The sequence below is a fragment of the Zingiber officinale genome, chromosome 2B (genome assembly GCF_018446385.1).
Source record: "Zingiber officinale cultivar Zhangliang chromosome 2B, Zo_v1.1, whole genome shotgun sequence".
NCBI lineage: Eukaryota > Viridiplantae > Streptophyta > Magnoliopsida > Zingiberales > Zingiberaceae > Zingiber > Zingiber officinale.
The window spans coordinates 135,196,949-135,217,000 of NC_055989.1; the positions used below are offsets into that span (position 1 = coordinate 135,196,949).

General features: G+C 35.3%; 1 protein-coding gene and 1 pseudogene across 2 annotated transcripts in view; one reads left to right on the plus strand and one right to left on the minus strand.

The window, feature by feature from the left end:
* LOC122047380 (diacylglycerol kinase 5-like) overlaps positions 1–8,202 on the minus strand; it is a 37,698-nt gene extending 29,496 nt beyond the window's left edge. The window contains exons 1-6 of one of the 2 annotated variants that reach the window (XM_042608627.1): positions 7,883–8,202; positions 6,883–7,096; positions 6,673–6,795; positions 6,411–6,539; positions 651–684; positions 516–553 (exon numbers count right to left, since the gene is read on the minus strand). In XM_042608627.1, coding sequence (XP_042464561.1) covers positions 516–553; positions 651–684; positions 6,411–6,539; positions 6,673–6,795; positions 6,883–7,083 — 525 coding nt within the window. In that variant the 5' untranslated portion in view covers positions 7,084–7,096; positions 7,883–8,202. The remainder of the gene's footprint in view (positions 1–515; positions 554–650; positions 685–6,410; positions 6,540–6,672; positions 6,796–6,882; positions 7,097–7,882) is intronic. The other variant, XM_042608628.1, reaches the window with a different exon arrangement.
* A 4,025-nt stretch (positions 8,203–12,227) lies between these two features.
* LOC122048749 lies at positions 12,228–19,568 on the plus strand (annotated as a pseudogene).
* Positions 19,569–20,052: the final 484 nt, after the last annotated feature.

Consider the following 20,052-nt stretch of genomic DNA (forward strand, 5'->3'; position numbering starts at 1 on the left):
AACCAAGTAAAAACTGTCACCGTCTTTCTATCTTTATTTATTATTATTCCGTTGCATAACTTTGATAGAACGAACGAAAGAACAAACAACGAAATTAAGAAAGCGACGAGTCGATATTCACCACCCCCCCCCCCCCTATCGACACGCATCGATCCTATATATTTTTTTTTACTATTCTTTAAGATCTATGTGTAGTACCGGCAGACCTTCTTCAAAGGTATGCATTTAATTAGTTTAGCTAGCTATTTGTGTATATTCTTACTATGACATTATTGGAATTTATACACGGAGAGTGAAGCTAACTTCGCAACAACCATTTTGTGTATATTCTTACTATGACATTATTGGAATTTATACACGAAGAGTGAAGCTAACTTCGCAACAACCATTTTGTGTATATTCTTACTATGACATTATTGGAATTTATACACGGAGAGTGAAGCTAACTTCGCAACAACCATCTCCCACATTTAACATCACTGCAATTAGCAACTCCAACAATCTACCATACTCACGTAGTCACTGTCATTGCCCAAGCTGCCAATGTCGAGGTCTTCCCATGTACATAAGTATGACAATGGAGAAACAAATGTGAGTTTGATTCTATCACAGTTGGATGGCTTAATACAGGTTGTATCAGTGAGAAGAACCTGTTGCAGCAACAACCTTTTTTTGGAGATCAACCTGGTATGTAAAATACTCCTAGGTAAGAAAGCTTCGAGCAGTGAACCAGAAGTTCAAATAATGGAAGCTAAATCATCAAACAACTCCATGAAAGGAATGTAACTTATATGTTGAACCAATATAGAAATTATCAAAGGGAGTTCATCGTTATGAAGTTGAGAATACATTAAGTCCCTGACGTGGTTTAATATTTCAAGCCATGCTGTACTAGCCAACAAGGGGAAAATTGACATTTTGTTTGTCAATTGGCACACAACTCAAAAATAAAAATGATATTGAAGGTCTTCGACTCATAAGGCTTCCGTAAGCAGCACTACTTTGAGGTTTTAGCAAGCTGCAAGGCTTCCGCAAGGTGACATCTTCTAAAGGTCTTCTACAAGCTAGGGTTTTGCTTGAGGCTTTCTCAAGGCTTCCATGAGCTAGAGATTGTTAGCTAAATCTTTCAAGAGGTCTTCCACAAGGTTCCTTCCCAATTTCTTCTTCTTCGCTCCTCAATTCCTTTTATTGATTAGTGTCGACTGAGACCACCTTGATACGCCTTGGCACCACCAATATATTAGTAGGAAGAGGAAATATAATTTGTAATCTAGATTGATATTCTTCTTTTGATAGGAAAGTAACATGTTAATCTTATGGGGAAAAAGATTAATTACCTTAGGTAATTTCCATAGACAATGTATATTACAGATTAATATAAAATATTATGAGTAGGTCTCTATATTAATAATATTTACATTTAAGTCTCATAATATTCCCCCGTCAAGCTAGTTCAAATATATTGAGGAACTCTAGCTTGAAATAGAGGGCCCCTTAAGGATTTGGTATCTACTAGCTAATCAACATGAAAAGAATTTCATTGGACTGTGCTGTCTTTCTAATAAAGCAAAATTTAATCTTTATATATTTTGTCCTCTCATAAATATCATATTAAAAGTTATGTGAATTGCGGCTTCATTTTCGTAGTAGAGCTTCATCTTCAAAGGAACATATCTCAATTCTATCATCAACTATTTGACCCAAGTCCATTAACCTACAGTCCACCTTTGCACTTAACCAAACTACAGCAATCAGTTTTTGCTCTTCTTTTCCAAGAAATAAAGTTTCCTCCCAAAAGAATGTACAATAGTAATGTGGATTGTCTATCCATAGGAGAACATGTCTAATGTGCATGAATTAATTTATAAGCTAAAGATGACCTCCATCCCGAAACAAGAGACCTTTTCTTGGAGCACTCTTCATATATATCATAGAATTCTCATATTGCTTCCTAATATTATGATATAGATCTATAGAAATTCATTGATCACACTAATTGCAAAGTAGATATCAAGTCTTGCAAGTGTAAGGTACTTGAGTTTCCCGGAGTGTTCGATTATGGACTTCTCAAGATGAGTTAGTGTCTTCCCTTGTATCATTACTGATCTCACATTGAGATCCATAGAAGTGCCAACTAGTTTAGTTCTATAATACTAGCCTCCTTAAACATATTAAATACATTTATTAAGAGATGTACATAGCAAGCAACTGCTATACCAAAAAAGTAATTGAGTTCACCAAAGTCTTTAATCTGAAAATATTGATGGAGATAATCCTTCATTGGATCATAATGAAATCATTACCAATAATGACCAATAATGATAAGGTGATGATAATGTCGTCTACATAGACAATATGAATGATATGTCTTCCTACCTAATAAGGGGAAATACTAAGTGGTCTACCATGCTACTGGTCATACCATACCCATGATAAACAAAGATAAAAGACAGTCCGGTGTTGGAATCTCCAGCTATGCAAGTCCCGGGAAAGGATCCATTGTACGCAGTCTTACCCTGCTTTTTGCAAGAGGTTGTTTCCAGAATTCGAACCCGTGACCTTTAGGTCACAAAGCAACAACGTTACCGTTGCGTCAAAACTCTCCTTCAATGATAAACAAAGATAGACTTTATAAATCAAACATTTGGAACTTTATATATCAAACATTTTGAACTAGAACTGCTTCATCCCTTCTGATTCTTTTACATACTAGGCTAGACTTCCCCTAAGCAATAACAAAGGTTGCTTCATATGGTCCTCCTCAAGAAAGATTGTCAAAAAGAAAAGGAAGTGTTTTAGATGTGAAGCTAATAAAAGGGCCAACAATGGACAACTCCAATTCAAGAAAGTGGCGAACTAAAGTGATCTTGGCTATGAGAAAATGTGTTAAGATAGATCTATATTATAAAATCTGAGTTTATCCCTTAACCACCAGATAAGCTTTTAGCTAGTAAACAACATCAACAAGAGAGCAACTGAAATCCAGTTGCATCTGATTGGTTAAGTGTAGGGTTGTAAACGAGTCAAGCTCAGCCAAGCTTCGTGGTGTTCAAGCTTGTTTGATAAGGCAAACGAGTTAAGTCAAGCCGAGCTTAAAATGAACCAAGATGTTGAAATGATTATTCAAGATTGGATTGGTTTCCTTTTTATGAGTTTGAGCTTGGTTCATTTAGATGTTATCGAGCTATCAATTCAAGCTTGTTTGATTGTTTGAAACTTTTATATTTTATGCTTATTTAGTTGGTTATTAAGCTTGATAATACAAGTTTTTTATTGTTCATTTGAAACTTTCTTTGTTTATTTAGTATGTTAATAAGAATTTTATTAATGAATACGATATATGAACTTTATTCGCGAATATTGTTCACCAAGAGTTCACAATATTTGTTCATGAACATTAACGAGCTGAATATATGTGTTCAATCTTGTTTGTTTAGTTTGACGAGTTGTTCAAGCTTATTTATTTAATCAATCTTATGTCTATTAAATGAACATAAATAAGCTCTTACCTAGCCAAAAATCAAGCTTGCTCACGAACGTTTGATTCATTTATAATCGAAGGGCCTAGGTGGGATGTGAATATGTTAGGATGATGGGTATAACTATAAGTGGAGATGGTACTGAGACAGAGACAGAGCCAGCCCTATACCCAGTCAGCAATGGTGATAATGAAGATTGCACTAGCCCTTTGGCTATCTACTGGTAGTAGTGAGTTTGAAGGACAAGTGAAGTCGCTAGAGGTGTTACTGACAAACTATTAGAAAATAGTGGTCACTTGAGGCCAGAGTTAGAAAGATTGGACTATTATTCTCATGATTTGAAATGTCGACAAAACAAGCAGTATTTACCATTCCGGCACGTGACCAGCACCGATATCCTACCAACATCGCAGTTGCGAGGTCATTGCAACCTTGCAACCACCTCGCGAGGTGGCGTAGAGTGTTGTGACCCAACGATAGTCCTTCACAAGGGTGTGGAGGGTGTCGCGGCTCTCCGTGGGGGCACGGAGGGTGTCGCGGCTCTCCGTGGGGGCACGGAGGGTGTTGCAACTCCACGAAGGCCTCCGCAGGATCACGATGCATGCAACTACAGCCACGACTTTTTTTTTAAGGTTAAATTTTTATTTTTTAAATAAGTATTTTTTTTAGGATAAATAAACTGTTAATTATTATATAATCATTAATTATATATACTAGTTATAAAATATAAGAATTATTTTAAATTTTTAAATATTTTTAAAAATTAATAAAATATTTTAAATTTTTTAATATATATTGAAATTGAATGTGAATTTAAAATAATCTATATTTTTTCTAAAATATAATTCTTAAACATTTCAAATAAATTAAAAAATTAAAAATTTACAAATACACTCAGAAAATAATCTAAGACCTTCAAATAATTTTATAATTATCTTTAAGCTTTTCAAATAATTTTATTATTTTAGCTCTAGTTCTAAATTTTAAGAATTACATTATTTTTTAAAATATTTTTACAAAAATTTATTAGACATTATCTTATTAGAAAATATTGAAATATGAGCTCAACCCTCGAAATATAATGTCAATAATGTGCATATTTAATAATCAAATATTAATAAAATTAATATACACTTATACTTAAAAACTAAAAAAAAGTATCAAAATTGTATCAGCACGATAGGTACAGAAAGAAACTGTATCGTTCTGATCCAGGACTAAACTCCGACACGTATCGAAATTTTAAACCTTGATTGTTCTTCAATTCAATAGTATTTAAGATGTTTGGAAATACTCCTTTGCAGCTAGCATCACCTAAGAGATGTTTAGGTGGTTCCCTTGGTAGCTACCTCAAGGGAACATTTAATAATCAAAATGGCTTTTTATGACTACATACTTATGTTCTCTACTCATTGGTTGTCATGTTTATTTGATTGTAATCTTTGATGATCAACTCAATGATATGCAACTTACTAACAACTACAATGGATGTTGTGAAGGATATTGATGGGTTTTGGGTAAAAAAAGAAGGGTGGGCAAAAAAAGATACCCAACCTTATCTGAAAATTTATACCAAGCTAAACGAAAATTTGAGATTTTTTGCACTTTGTGGTCAGGTTTTGTGTTTTACATATGTTCAAGTCCAAGTTTGGTTCAAGTTGTCAGATTTTGTATCAAACCTAAAAAATCAATCCAAACTGATTTTGCTAGTCATTATTAAATAATAATAATAATCATCATAATATAATATATATAAGAAACATAATATATCAAATATTAAATTACAAGGCATATTAAAACATGAAAAAAAAAACAAAGATGATCAATCTAACCTAAAATTGGAAAATTGTAAACTAGAAAAACCAAATCTGGCCCAACCCATAAAAATATCAGGTTCGGATTTTTTTATAATGTTGGGTTTTGGACTCAGAATCAGTTTTTCTTAATACTCCAAACAATTAAGGTCAGGTTCTTAGATTTGACAAAATCCAATATATATCATCCCTAAGAAAGAGAGTTGAACATTCTCTGGCTCAACATAACGAGTTGACAATTGCTAAAATCGTTAAAATAACTGACAACCTCAGCCACTAGTGATTCAGCCATCCTAATAGAGATTATCTACATGAGACAATAGATATCTATCACCAGGGAGTCATAGCACTGCAGTAACTACTAATTATGTAAAGGTTTGGTTTAACCTTTGACAAATAATGAATAAAATTGTGTTTGATTTAAATTCAATTTATATAGGAATTATACCACCAAATTCCAACGCACAGACATGTAGGGTGTTCATATGGTTCAAACCATACAAAATTGAGCAAAGTCAAATGAAACTGAATTTTGCACTTGTAGTTTTCAAAACAAATATAACTGAACCAAATTTTTTTAGAAATCAAAATTCCTCCTTTTTTGCTCTGTTTCAAATTGAATAATTTACAAATTTTAGAAACTAATATTAAAAGTAAAAAAATTAAATATTTGTCTCTGAAACACTGATAATTTAGGATTTTCCAGTTCGGTTAAAAGTTGATAAAATTAAACAAGAATCAAAATTTAATGAATTCTCTGAATGAAACAGAAAGACGCCATTTTGTATAAAAACCAAACTTAACCACTATAGATTTAGTATGGTTTGGTTCATTGGTTTGGTTCATTGGTTTGGACCAAATAATGGACACCTGTACCCACATATGTGAGGGAGTATCAAGAATAGAAAACTATATGGACTTTCCAACTAGGTTGACTTTAAATCATGACAATGAAACTTAAAAAGAGTGGTGTGGAGAATTTCATGTTATCATCTGATCCTCTAAATAGAAGCAATACAAATTCCCATTAAAGAGAGTACTAAATGTTAATTTAACTAAGAATCAAAACAGAAATGAACTCCAAAGAATTAAAATAGAAATTCCAAGCTTGACCTACCCAGCCAAATGAATAAGGGAGATTGTTTCCGGTTCCCAAAGGTACTGTAGCAATTGGAGGTGGTTTTGCAAGTTTAAGATCACAGACTACGCCAAGAAGCCAACCTGCTGTACCATCACCGCCTGCAACCTAAGATGACTTGTTTGTGGATAAGCGTTATTTATATATTTAAATTTGGATGAAAACAAAATTGCAAATCTTGAATAAACCAAAAAAATATCTGGCAATCCTAATTGGAATCATTCTAAAGCATTTCACTCACAATTAATCTTAATGTCTTCTCAATATGAGTAGCAAGATGATCTCCCTCAGATTTAAGCTTTTCAATGTTACCATAAAGTCTATGAAGCACCTTATCAGGAGCTTCTTCTCCTAAGTCAAAAACCTGAAGAAGAATCAATAAATCAAATACCTATTGTACCATTTTGATTATAAAGGATAGTATTCCCCATGTCATTTTCAAGTTAAGTACCTGAGCATAATTTAGAAGCTCACGGTATGTTTTTATCAGATCACCTCCAAGTTGGCCACCACTTCTTGAATTGATGAAAACAACCACAGGACAAGCCGGCTCTTCTAGGACATCAACTTTTTTTGACTCTGGCACTAGCATATAATCCGGGATATAGAAATCTCTCAATGAAGGACTTATCTTGGAATTACCATCCTCCATGCCTGAAGAGAAACTGCAATTCCGTTGAATTGATAAGCAAAAATAACAAGATTCATCATTTTAACGCGTCAATTTTCAAAAACTTCATAACATATCTATATTTAGCAAGGGAAAGTTTATTTGGTAATAAACATAAATATGAACAAGAAAAGAGGAGTTTGCTCTATAATTTTCCGTGTGTGTATGTCTATATATATGCATATTGTTGAAATTGATTGAATGGACTTCAACCAAATCCAGAATATAAATATCAGCGCAGTGCATAAACCCATTTACGCTGACGACAAAGATACTCTTTACCTATAAAATCTAAATTGCAGGTGAAGGAGATCACATAAATCAGCTCCAATTGAACTCCTTTATTTCATGCCACAAACTACCTTAGAATCTCAACATCAAGTAACAGATATCCTCGATCTCAGGGGTTTGGGGAAAAAGCAGATGCAAGATAGAACAATTACTTACCAACACACTAATTATTGAAAAATCAAACCTTTATGCCAAAACACATGATTCTCCGTGTATCACAGCTGAATCGGTATCTAGAAATGGATATCTCTCCACATCACTAAGGAGGATCTTACTTTTTTATCTACTAAAGAAAAAGCGCAAATCAGTAGCTAAATTTAGGCTATTCGGTTCCGCTTAAATTGGAGAAGCAAGAATAAGATAAGAATCTATCCACGACCAAAGAAGACCTTCTAAAAGAGCTAAAAAAAAATCTGATTTTTCCGCAGTGATCAAAAGCGAAGAACATTGAGGGGAAGCACGTCGAATCATTTGAGTCGGGGAGACTTACGGGGAGAAGGATTCCACGAGGAACCGCAGAAAGAGGCAGAGAGGCAGACGGGAGGGAGTCCTCCTCCGCCTCCTTATTTGTACACGGTGGTGAATCGGAATAATGGACTCCCATTGGACTGCGGGGAAAGAAAGGAATCTCGCAAATGAACGGGGTCCAGTTACGATGAGAAACGTTGAGGTCAAAAAGAACGAGGAGGAGACTTCAACATCGGTGGCCGGCTCCACGTTCGACGGATGCGGGTCGATCCGGTGGCTGCTGCCAGGTCACGGCGCTGGACATCATCGATGCGCGTGGAATCTCTCGGGTGGTCAAGAAAACGTGCCACCAAAACATTCAACTTTTTTTTCACGCGAAAAAAAAATACAATTTGTTAGAATTTAATTTTATTGTCTACATCTTCATGACGGTGATCGTGATGTGAAAGAAAACCACTCCTTAATTTTTAATCCACATCTTCATTGATGATGATCATGATGTGGAAGAAGAATTATGTCATCTATCTATGAATTCCACTTTACTTTTTCATCTTAAAAAACTTTTAAATAGACCTTATTTTTTTATATGCTTAACTAAATTGAAAGTTTAAAATTGATGCAAAAGTGATGATAATGCTGCTGAATCATTGTCAGCTCTACATGGAGAAAGTTAGATCTGAGTCTATTATTTAGATATCAACTCAGTTATCATAGGGCAAATTGAAAATTTGAAATTGAAGTAAAATATGAAACTATCATTTTCTCCAATGCGGACCCGTACTTTTTGGAAAGGAATAAATCATGAATACATTTACTCTAATATAATAGGAAGATTTTGAGTAAGGAATAAATCATGGATACATTTACTCTAATATAATAGGAAGATTAGATACTCAATAAGATATTTTATATTCATATGAAATTAATCCCAAGATTTTAATGAAATAATTATTTATACAAATATCAACTACATCAATCTATTAGAGTAAATTAAAAGTTTAAAATGCATAATACAGAATATTGCCAAGAATATTTAGAGGAAACATAAGAATATTAAGTTTGTGCTCATAATTGAGATTATAGAAAAATAAGAGTACTGAGTTGGATCTACCTTATGTTTCATAGTTAATTTAGTATTTAGAGGAGAGAATCAAATGTTAAGTTTGACGTTGCTTAGATTTAATAATTTAGTATTTAACCTAAAACATTAGTTTGACTTTACTTAGTCAATGCCCCAAATGAACCCTTTTATCTATTTTTTTTATTTAGCATCATCATTTATCCAGTTCTACAATTCTAAAAGTAAATTCAAAATTTCCTATTCACTATCATTCTGTTGTCATATGGTTTACTTACTGATGTAATAGTCCCATTCACTATCATTATGTTGTCATAGGATCTAATAGTAAAATTACTAAATAATAAAGGTCACGTATATTCAATTTAGCAATTATTCATTTAAATATGCGAGCATATCAAATACTGGATAAGCATTAATCGTTCTGCGTCGACGAAGAATATCAATAAATAGATATAAAATGAACCACGTAACCAAGCGAAGAGAATATTTGAGAGGCAAATTATCAAACCACGTATTTAAAGTTTTGAAATATTTAAATTATACCTAAATTTTAAAATTATCAGTTTACTCTTTTTTTTACTGTAGCCATCTATCCCATATATTATTCATTAGTAAGAGAATATATGTTTATTTTTGTGTAGCCATCTATCCCATATATTATTCATTAGTAAGAGAATATATGTTTATATTTGTCACCAATAAGATTGAGTTGAATAGTACAGAGCAAAATTGTTATCATAGGATAAGGATTCGAATCTCGATAAAGTCGAGGAAAAAAATCCTCCTCCGTATTGATGAAGTATAGTTTTTCAATTTACCTCCCCATAGGTGATCGTATGGCCAACTGTGTGGGGCTACTGGAATGACGGATTCCACTTTTTGCTACCATTAACCTCTATATATATATATATATATATATATATATATAACCCAATCAATTAGTATCAGTCGATATCATATTGGTATTGGTCTTCACCAGCCAATATCAAATTAGTCCTGATTTTTAAAGATTAGCACTAATAAATATTGTGTTGACGGATGCTAATTTGAAATTAATATTAGTGTTGATTTTTAAAGACTAACACCGATATGATGTTGGATGTTATTGATTTCAAACTAATGTGGTACTAATTTCAAACTAATACTAGTGTTAATATTTAAAGACAATTAATAATATTGGTATTGGTCTTTAAAAGTTAACATCATCGTCCATGCGGAAGAGAAATTTATATATAGGGGAGATATATATATATATATATAAAAGTGTTCCCCTGCGGTTTGTCTTCTGCGGTTTGGTGCGGCAACAGTGAGTTGGCAAGCCACGTCACCTTAGTTAAAATCAGAACTAAAAAAATTAAAAGGAAAGCAAAAAACCAAAGTCGCAGGCTAGGGTTTTTTTTCCCATCTCTCGCCGCGAAGGAGGTTTCGTGCGTCGCGGCGCTCCCTCTCCGTCGAGAAGCTTGCCGCCTCCCTCTACCGTCGCTCCTCCCTCTCTCGCCGAGAAGCTTGCCGCCTCCCTCTATCGTCGCTCCTCCCTCTCTCACCGAGAAGCTTGCTGCCTCCCTCTATCATCGAAGCTTGTCGTTTCGCAGTCGCTCCTCCCTCTCTCGCCGCCGTAGGAACAACTTCACCGAGACGCAAGACAAGCTCCTGTGAGTTTGCCCTAAAATTTTTGCTCGCATTTGTCAAGCACCAACAAATTTCTAGCAACACGGTGTCAAGCACCAACATATTTCTTTTCCAACATTTTGCTCGCATTTGTAACTGTCTTATTGATAGTTTAAGGTTACCCTTTACTTCACAACCTATTGTTATTTTAAAAATCCTTTGACTATGCTCCTGCATCTTCTATTATTGTTATTAGTTAACCTAGATAAATAGTTTAAGGTTTTACTTCAGAGATTTTCTGTCCGTACTTTCACATCAAGTTATGCTTTATGGTTAAACACAAGGCTCATGTGGTTGGTTGATTTTGATGTCTTCTCATATGATAAGTTACCATGAAGTCGTTTTACACTACTCATCTTTCTGTATGGTTAAGCACAGGGCTCCAACTTGTCTTCTTTTTAACTAAACATAATCTATAGTGTTAGTTCCATAACAAATTATCTTCAATATTTCTTCTACATAATGTTATAATATTTATTTTAATTTAAGTAATGAAAATTTGATTATTAGTTTGCTATTTCATGGCATCATCAAGTTTTAGCAGCATTGAAAATACAAGACTTCAACCTGTAACATGCAGGGACTACGGACAAAGAACATTGGCGTGTGTTTCTAGATCAACCAAGAATCCTAGAAGATAGTATTACAACTGTAGGCAACATGGATGGCAAAAGTGGTTGACGTCTGATACTAGTTCATCTAGTAATATTGAAAGTGAACACAATGCTTTTCATGGACATAACCCAAGAATAATCCAAGTACCGAAATTCATTTGGATATCAGTGATGGTCAACTTGATTCTCTTAGCCATAATCTTGATTGTGTTGTTAGTTCATCTTGTTAGTTAGTGTTAAGTAATGTTTATGTTGTAATGTAACTGGCTAAATGTTTGTAATTCTGGACCAAAATTAATTTGTTAGTTGGTGTTGGAAACATTAAACATTGTTGCATAATGTTGGTGTTACAATTGTGATGGAGATCAACTCCAATCCTTAATATCTATATATGACTATTCCGTTCTAGCAATCCAAATCTTCTCACTTCTGATCTCTAACAGCTGAAGTTTGTCATCATCGTCGTTTACATTTCATCAGAAGTAATTTCATTTTTATATGTGGTGGCAACAAACAAGTTCAACAAGAATCAAATTATTGAGGCTGGTGGTTGAACGGTATACAAAGGAATCCTGAACGATAATTGGACTATGGAAATAAAGAGACCTATGATCATAGTAAAGCTTTTGGACTGTTGCCTGGAAGTGGAACACCAATGCTGGTCTTAGAGTTCATCCCCAGTGGAAGCTTATTTCAGTTTATTCATGAAACTCTGAAGATTGTAATGGAGTCTACAGAAGCACTTGCCTAATTGCAATTGTCAGTTCTCCTTGGATAATTCATTGATATGAAATTTTCCAACAAAGTACCGACGAATGAGACTCAGTTTGCTACATTAGTATATGGGATTTGTGGCTTTTTAGACCTCAATAGCTACGAACATGTCAACTAACTAACAAGGATGATGTTTATAGTCCTGGGTGGTTCTTCTGGAAGGGAAGAAAGTGATCTATCTTGAAGAGTCTGGAGCAGAGAGAAGTCTTTCTTTGAGCTTCATAGTGGCAATGAAGGAGGGTAGAGTTGCTGAGTTTTTCGCTCATCAAGTCAGAAAAGATGCAGAAGCACAACTTCAAGAGTTTGCCAAGTTAGTCGTGCAGTATCTTAGTGTTTTTAGGAGAAGAAAGGCTTACGACAAAAGAGGTGGCAAAAGAGCTTTCAAAATTTAGAAAATTGAATCAGAAATCCAAGGTACAGCAAATCTTGGTCAAGACTCATACTCAAATGCATCCATGTCTACCTATGAATTGTATGACAAACAATTGTGGAGACGACATAATAGTACAAATCCTCATTCTGGTCCAGTCCTCACGATGATCAAATTTAGAAGTTTTTCATCAAAACAAATGAAAGAAATAACAATATTTGGAGGGTCATTAGAAGGATTTCCATACATGGGTTTGTAAATTGTGTCATTGAACAAAGTGCAAGATCAGAGAAATAATGTGAAGAGAGACAAACAACATGAGATTCATCTTTTTGTATCTTATTGAACTTCTGAAATTTGTCCCAAAGCATCCAATTTGAACATCTATGATGGTGTCCAAGAGTAGGTAACCGACATGAAGACTAAAAGTGTAGAAGAATTCTAGTACCAGCGGTGAATAACGATGGTAATTAAAGAAGCACATTCAGTATTGCAAATTAAAGAAGCATAGTGAGTATTGCAAATTAAAGAAGCACATAAAGTATTGCAAATTCTAGTGCCACCATTTTAGTTTACATAGTCAAAATTATCAGCAAAATCAGGAACTAAAATTTCAGATCTCAAAACGGTTGAAGGTCACCCCAAGTTTGATGCAGCATGACATCAATCTCGAAAGTTAATATGTGTTGATAGTCCCCAATACTTCAATGCCGCAAGATATATGCCCTACCAGCTTTTTCCTCCATATCATAACCCCCTGAGAGGATGAAATGACAAAGATAAACAGATATTGAAATAGAATAAATGAAGATGAGTTTTTGAGTGCAAAGCAAGCTTACCGAGATAAACTACAGAAAAAGTGTATTCATTTACGAGATTCGGCACAAGGAATAACATAACAAACAATATTACAATTTGTAGTTAGAAGGGTTTACGCAAAAACTGCACATGAAACTGAAGTAATTACTTTCCAGCAAACACTTCATCTCATTTTTCAACTCACCTTGCTGCCCTTTCCTCATCTGACCTTCTTGCTTGCAACTGTTATCCCAAAGATGTGCTTCATATCTACTAGAAAAAGGAAGCACATAATAGCTAGCTGAAAATATATAGAAATCCAGAAAAAGGAAGCAATTTATAATTAAGATCTGAATACATCATAAATTAACAACAAATAATCTTAATGAATATATATTTGGAAAGAACCACACTGACCATAGGCATTGAAAATGTTCAAGCTCATATTGTAAACTATAGGGAAAACAAAACGTGCAAACTCATCTTGTTCTACTCATATATTGGATTAATGCATGAAAAATACTTGCAGAAATCAACAAACCAGTGCAATAAAGATGCTCACATAAATGACCATGAAAAATACTTGCAGAAATCAACATCCTAGCGCATGTTATTAGAACCTGCAACAATAAAAATAATTTATTAATTTCATTTCCTCAATAAACAATAAATCACTATAATTTAACAAATTAAAACTTTGATAGTACCAGCTATAGATCCCAAATCAGGTTCATATGCGTCGTCAAGACTGATATAATTATTATCTTCAATTGTTCTGATAATTGACACATTGTCATATACAAGATATATTAAAATATAATAAAAATGTAAAATTAATCGATTCATACCCTTGCTGTAAATACGGACAGTTACGTTTGTCATGTGATACTCCCCGACGTCCACATGCACGACAAAGCCTGGAATTTAATGTTGATTTCTCCTTTGATGATTTTAATCTCTTCCCACATCCCTTAGTTCTTACTGTAGAAGGATCAATAATACCAATGCCCTCATCAATAGATTTCTTTCTTTGACTTCTATCACTGCATGTTGTACTAATAGACATCTCTTGAATTTTGTTGTAGATATAATCAAATTGTTCATCCAAGAAGGTTGCCCTCTCATTACTCAAAGATGCATCATCAACTAATACTGAAGCTTTATAGGATAACCTCGAGTGCCTCGACATCAAATACCTTTCTGAATCTGGATCATCAATGAAATGTTGCTCCCCTAAAGTATATATTGCTTCAACTTTTGCATCTCGTGTCCATCGTTTGAGTATATACGTATCAGGCAAAATAAACACTTGGTTGATACGAAAAAAAACTAACATATGTCTGCATGGAATACCCTCGAACTCAAATTTCGTGCAGCTACACGATATGTAGTCTCTTTGTTTGTCATGCGTGAGCACTTTTGGTTTTGAGGAAGAAGAACTTTGAAATTTCATCACATTGTAAACCGCTGATGTAACTCCTGTAAATGTTTGTTGCACATAATAACTATGACTCTTAGTCATTTCACTTTGAAACTCCAACCATTTCTTTTTTGTGTATAGCTTAACTATTTGAGTTTCCATTGGCCAGGTTGTCTTAACCTTGGGATGCTCATTTATATCAATATGGTCTGCAACTAACTCATTGTGTCTTTGGTGTCTTAGTACTCTATTAAAACGGGTGATAAAATCCATTAATGAGTTCTTATTTGAGACATATTTCTTGAAAAATGCATATGAGCCTTCAGATCTTTGACTACTTGACATTCCTGCAGAAAATACATGACTAAAATATACTGGAACTCATCTGTGTCGCAATTCATACATCAAGGATAACCAATCATTTTTCTCTAGGTTAGCACATTCGATAGTCTCTTCCCATGACTTCTCAAAATCATCAGGTGTTGTAGAATTTGTAATGACATTCTTTATGCTGTGATAGTGGTTTCGAAAAGTCAAAGGGTCTAATTTTTCTGAGAATTTGTTCAATATATGCCACAACTAATATCGATGCACTGTTTGAGGGAATACCTGTGCAATAGCTTTTGTCATAGCAGGATCTTGATCAGTGATGATAATGTTTGGTGCACCTTTAGGCATGGCTTCTAAAAACTTTGTAAGCAACCAAATAAAAGACTCAGTTTTCTCATCACTAATAAATCCACAACAAAAAATAATCATCTGATGATGATGGTTAACTCCTACCAATGGTGCCAAAATTAAGCCATATCTATTGGTGTTATATGTAGTATCAAATACAACTGCATCACCAAATACACTGTATGCCCTTCTTGATACATGATCAACCAAAAAGCACTTACTAAATTTGTTATCTGAATCAGTCTCGTAATCAAAGGATAAAAGCTGAATTCTTTTCTTGCTCAGATGTAAAAAATTCAATCAGTGTTTCAGCATCAATACCCTTTTGTTCATCTCTAAGATTTCTCTCAAAGTTTCTAATATCTTTTTCTGTGCAACCTACCCACTTAGGGCCTCCATACTCTATCTCTAATAACACATTTGTTGGCAAGTTGGTACATTGGCTTCTGGAAAATGTTTTGTCAATGCTTTCTTGGCTACCGAAACACTACGATGTGAGCGTAGCAAATGCACCTTTGATGGAGTCGAGAGCGGATGATTATGGGTTTCTATGAAGTTACAGACAACCCAATTAGGATCCGTCTGTTTCTTGGCAAATGTAATATTTGACTTACAACCCGTTCTAATTGCGCCACGTGCTCTTTCCCTTGTTACTTGATTATGGTTTGGATGTTTATTGTTCCGCATTAAATATGTATGCCCTTCTTTAAAGTATACAATTTGTTTCCATGTCACTTCATTTGTCATCTTGTTTTTCCTGCTCGTGCTATTTCTTGAACTAAATCTGCACTACAACAAAAGTGACTTTCCGCAGCACATCATCAACGACGTGCGGTTAAAGCGTGCCGTTAATAATCATTTTTACGACGTGCACAATTATGTGTGCTGCGGATAGTATAATATTTATATAAACGACGACGTGCAGAAAAAGTACGCTGTCAATAAACTTTTCTACGACATGCAGCGTGCGTTGTTAAAACTTAATATTAATGACGTGTGGAGTGTGTTGTTAATAGTTCACTATAACAAATATGACTTTCCATAGTATGTTATTAACGACGCATAGTTAAGATATGTCATTAATAATAATTTTTATACGCTCAATTGTGTTGTAGATAATATTATTTTTTTATAAACGGTGGCGTGCAGAAAAATATATACTGTTAATGATTTTTTTTATGGCGTGCAAAATACATTGTTAATATTTAATATTAACAACACATTTTTAAAAATATAAATATTAACAGTGTGTGTAAAATGCGATGTTAAAAAAAAAAAAAAAATGTAGTGCTTTTGTAACCCAATGTATCACACCAGAATTAATCCGTCAAACCCCAGCAGAGATCTCCTGGTCCGCAAATTGTGGATCAAGGGATGGTCCACTGATCTGAACCTTTGATTTGAATGGACCCCATCTTTAAATAAGTGGGGTTTATTCAAATCAAAGGTCCACATGTAGTGGACCATCTCCTAGTCCGCAATTTGCGGACCAGGAGATCTGCTCCCGTCAAACCCTTCCTATGCCGCCGCCCATCCCTTCACGACTTTGCCTCTGCCCAAAACCCTCTACACGCCACTGCCCTGCGCGACTTCGTCTTCCTCTTTGCCCTTCGCCTCCTTCGTCCTCGACGCTGAGGCGACCTTCACACTACCCTCGAAGATGAGAACGAGGAGGAGGTGCCAAAGAATGGGGAGGTTTTCGATTCTGACGGAGCCGTGGCGGAGAAGGTAGCCGGTGCGATCGGGGTCAAATTAGGGTTCCATGGGAAGGGACAGGGAGAGGGATCGGGTGATCGAACTCACTGTTCTCCGGCTCCTTCCTCAACGCCAACGACCAGTCGGACGCGATCGCTGAGGTGGGCCAGATCTACTCCCGCGGCCTCCTGCCTCAGCTCATCGCCTTCACCCTTTATTACCCAATGCAACGATTCCTAAAGGCCCAGAACATCATCAACCCCATGGCCATCATCGTCGTCGTCGTCCTCCTCTTCCATATCCTCATCTCCTGGCTCGCCGTCTTTGTCCTTGACTTCGGCCTCCTCGGTGCCTCCATCACTCTCAGCATCTCTTGGTGGGTGCTCGTCCTCTCCACCTGCCTCTACATCATCCTCAGCCCTTCCTGCAGGGCCACCTGGACCGACCTCTCCGTCAAGGCCTTCACCGGCATCTGTCTCTTTTTCAAACTCACTGTTTCATCAACCATCATGCTCGTGTAAGTCAACCCTCCAACTTTCTCCCCCTCTCTTCCTCTTCCCCCTCGCTCAAACTCACATTCATCACAGCTTGGAGATTTGACACGTCTAAGGTTTCATGCTGATCACAGGCTACCTCCTAAATCCGGAGATCTCACTCAATGTCATATCTATCTGGTAATCAATGACCACACATCTTATCAATTCCTATCTAAATTTCTTACTGACAGTGTGATCGATTCCAGTGTGAATTAGTGGAATTGGGACTTCATGATCATGCTCGGCCTGAGCAATGCCGCAAGGTTTGACGACTACTGCACTTGCATCAATCTCCATGAATCATTCACTAATAACCAGAGGTTGTTTGTTGCAGTGTGAGGATAGTGAATGAGTTGGAGGCTGCGTATCCTCGAGTCGCTAAGTTTGCAGGCCTTGTCATGGTGACGACCAACTTGATCCTTAGCTTGATCATCAGTGTGTTGGTCCTCATACTGCGCACGCTCTTGAGCAAGCTCTACACCAACAATCATTAATCTAACTCCTCTACTTTCCATCTCCATTTTCTTGAATGGAGGTTGCCAATTCTGTCTAGTACGACATTGATCTAAAACTCTATAATTATTTTTTTAATGGACGATGCAGGAGTTGCTTCAAGTGTTCATGAGGGTGGACGATGCAGGAGTTGCTATTGGAAGTGGGTGGCAAGCCATAGTGGCTTATGTAAATGTGGGTGCTTATTACCTGATTGGACTTCCTATCGGCATTGTTTTTAGATTCAAGTAGTTTAGCTACTACTGTAAGTGAAAACTAAGATTTAAATTACTCTTTTGATCTGTTTTGCTTTAGGAAAAATACTAAACAATTGTTTATGATGCTGCTGTGGCTCAGGGAATATGGTGGGGATTGATCATTGGAGTCTTTGTTCAAACAATCTCTTTCATTGCTTTAATCGTCAGGACAAACTGAAACAGAGAAGTTGTCAAACTGCTGCTCACCCATGAAACACTTTTTTCATATAAAAATATCAAAATTTTCATTGTCTGAAAATGGTGATAGAATTTTTTTCCCTCTTTTAGCCTAATGAAATAGGACATATGAGAATGACCTCTGTTTGCAAGTGGACAAAGCGATCGAACGCTTGAAGCATACTGTTGATGAAGATACATTAGCAATAGTCGGCGACATCAAGTGACTAGTCAGCAAAGTTAAGTTTTGTGAACATTTCGTGTAGTATGTGATTTACACTGAAAAAGAATTCTCTCATGTTGTTCAGTCACTTTGCTTATTCTTCAAATCCAGAAATATATTATACTTTTCTAGCAACTTCTGTAGTACAACTTAGGCATAGGAATAACTACTGGACTTACTAATGTAGCTGCATATGGTAGTTGCAGGTCTAACCTTCTGTTGTATGAATCTAGACGTGGGATGATTAGGTTTTGGTTCAAGTATTCTTGTTACGTTTTGATCCATAGTAAGCTACATTAGCATTCTCTGCTTGAAATGGAATCACATAATTAGTTGTTACATTTCGATTTAGAACATTTTTCAAGATATACTTATTGTTCTTGTGAGATGCCATATTGATCTATTTGAAATGGAATCACATACTGTAATGTATGTTTTCTTAGTATAGTTGGCAACTTCTATGTTCTCTTTGTGCAACTACTTTTGAGATTCCAACTTACTTTAATTTGTTGTGTAAATACATATTGTAAATATTCACATTTGTAAGGCATGATATATTATTAGTTTGGGTGAAAGACAAGGTGCTTCCCTCTAATTTTCAATCAAACTATTTCAGATTCTTTACACACCTACAAGATAGAAAATCTGCAAAAGCTTGGTGAAGATGAAGAATATGCTCGAATTATGGCAAGGATAGAAGAACTAGAAAAGATGAAGGAGCTTGAAAATAAAAATACTTCAAAAGATAACACTCAAAAGAATGAGCACAGTTCATGATGGAGATGGGGGTAGCAAAGCTGGAGATAAAGATAAAGATGAGGACATTGAGGTTGGTCATAGTTTCTCGACATCATATTGTAAATATGAAGCTGAGAGATGAAAGCTAAGATAAAAGTCTTGAAAATGGCACAAACACTTGTGGCAAGTGGAATAATTGGATGCATATTAATTGAAGCCGTGTTGGAACATTGTTGACAGTGAAGTCTTTGATTGTTAGAAATTCATGATTTTTGTACTTGATTTAAAGAAATTTGTGAGCTTTGTAAAATTATTATTAGATGAATAAAAATTATGTATTCATATTTTTATTGTATTTTGCAATTTTTTATTTCTATTTTAAGTAATCGATAAATTGTGATAAATTATAAATTATAAATTTAAATTATATATTTTAAATAAATATTAGTGATAATTGTATAATATTTTAACTGCAGTGCGCATCGCGCGCTGTGAATGCTGTTAACAACAGCGCACGGTGCGCGTTGCAAATGCTGTTAACCGCAGCGCACGGTGTGCGCTGCGAATGTTCTTAATCGCAGCGTGCAGTGTGTGCTGCGAATGCTTTTAACCGCAGCGCGCGATGTGCGCTGTCGATGTTTTATGACTTTTAACAACTTGCAGTTATGCAG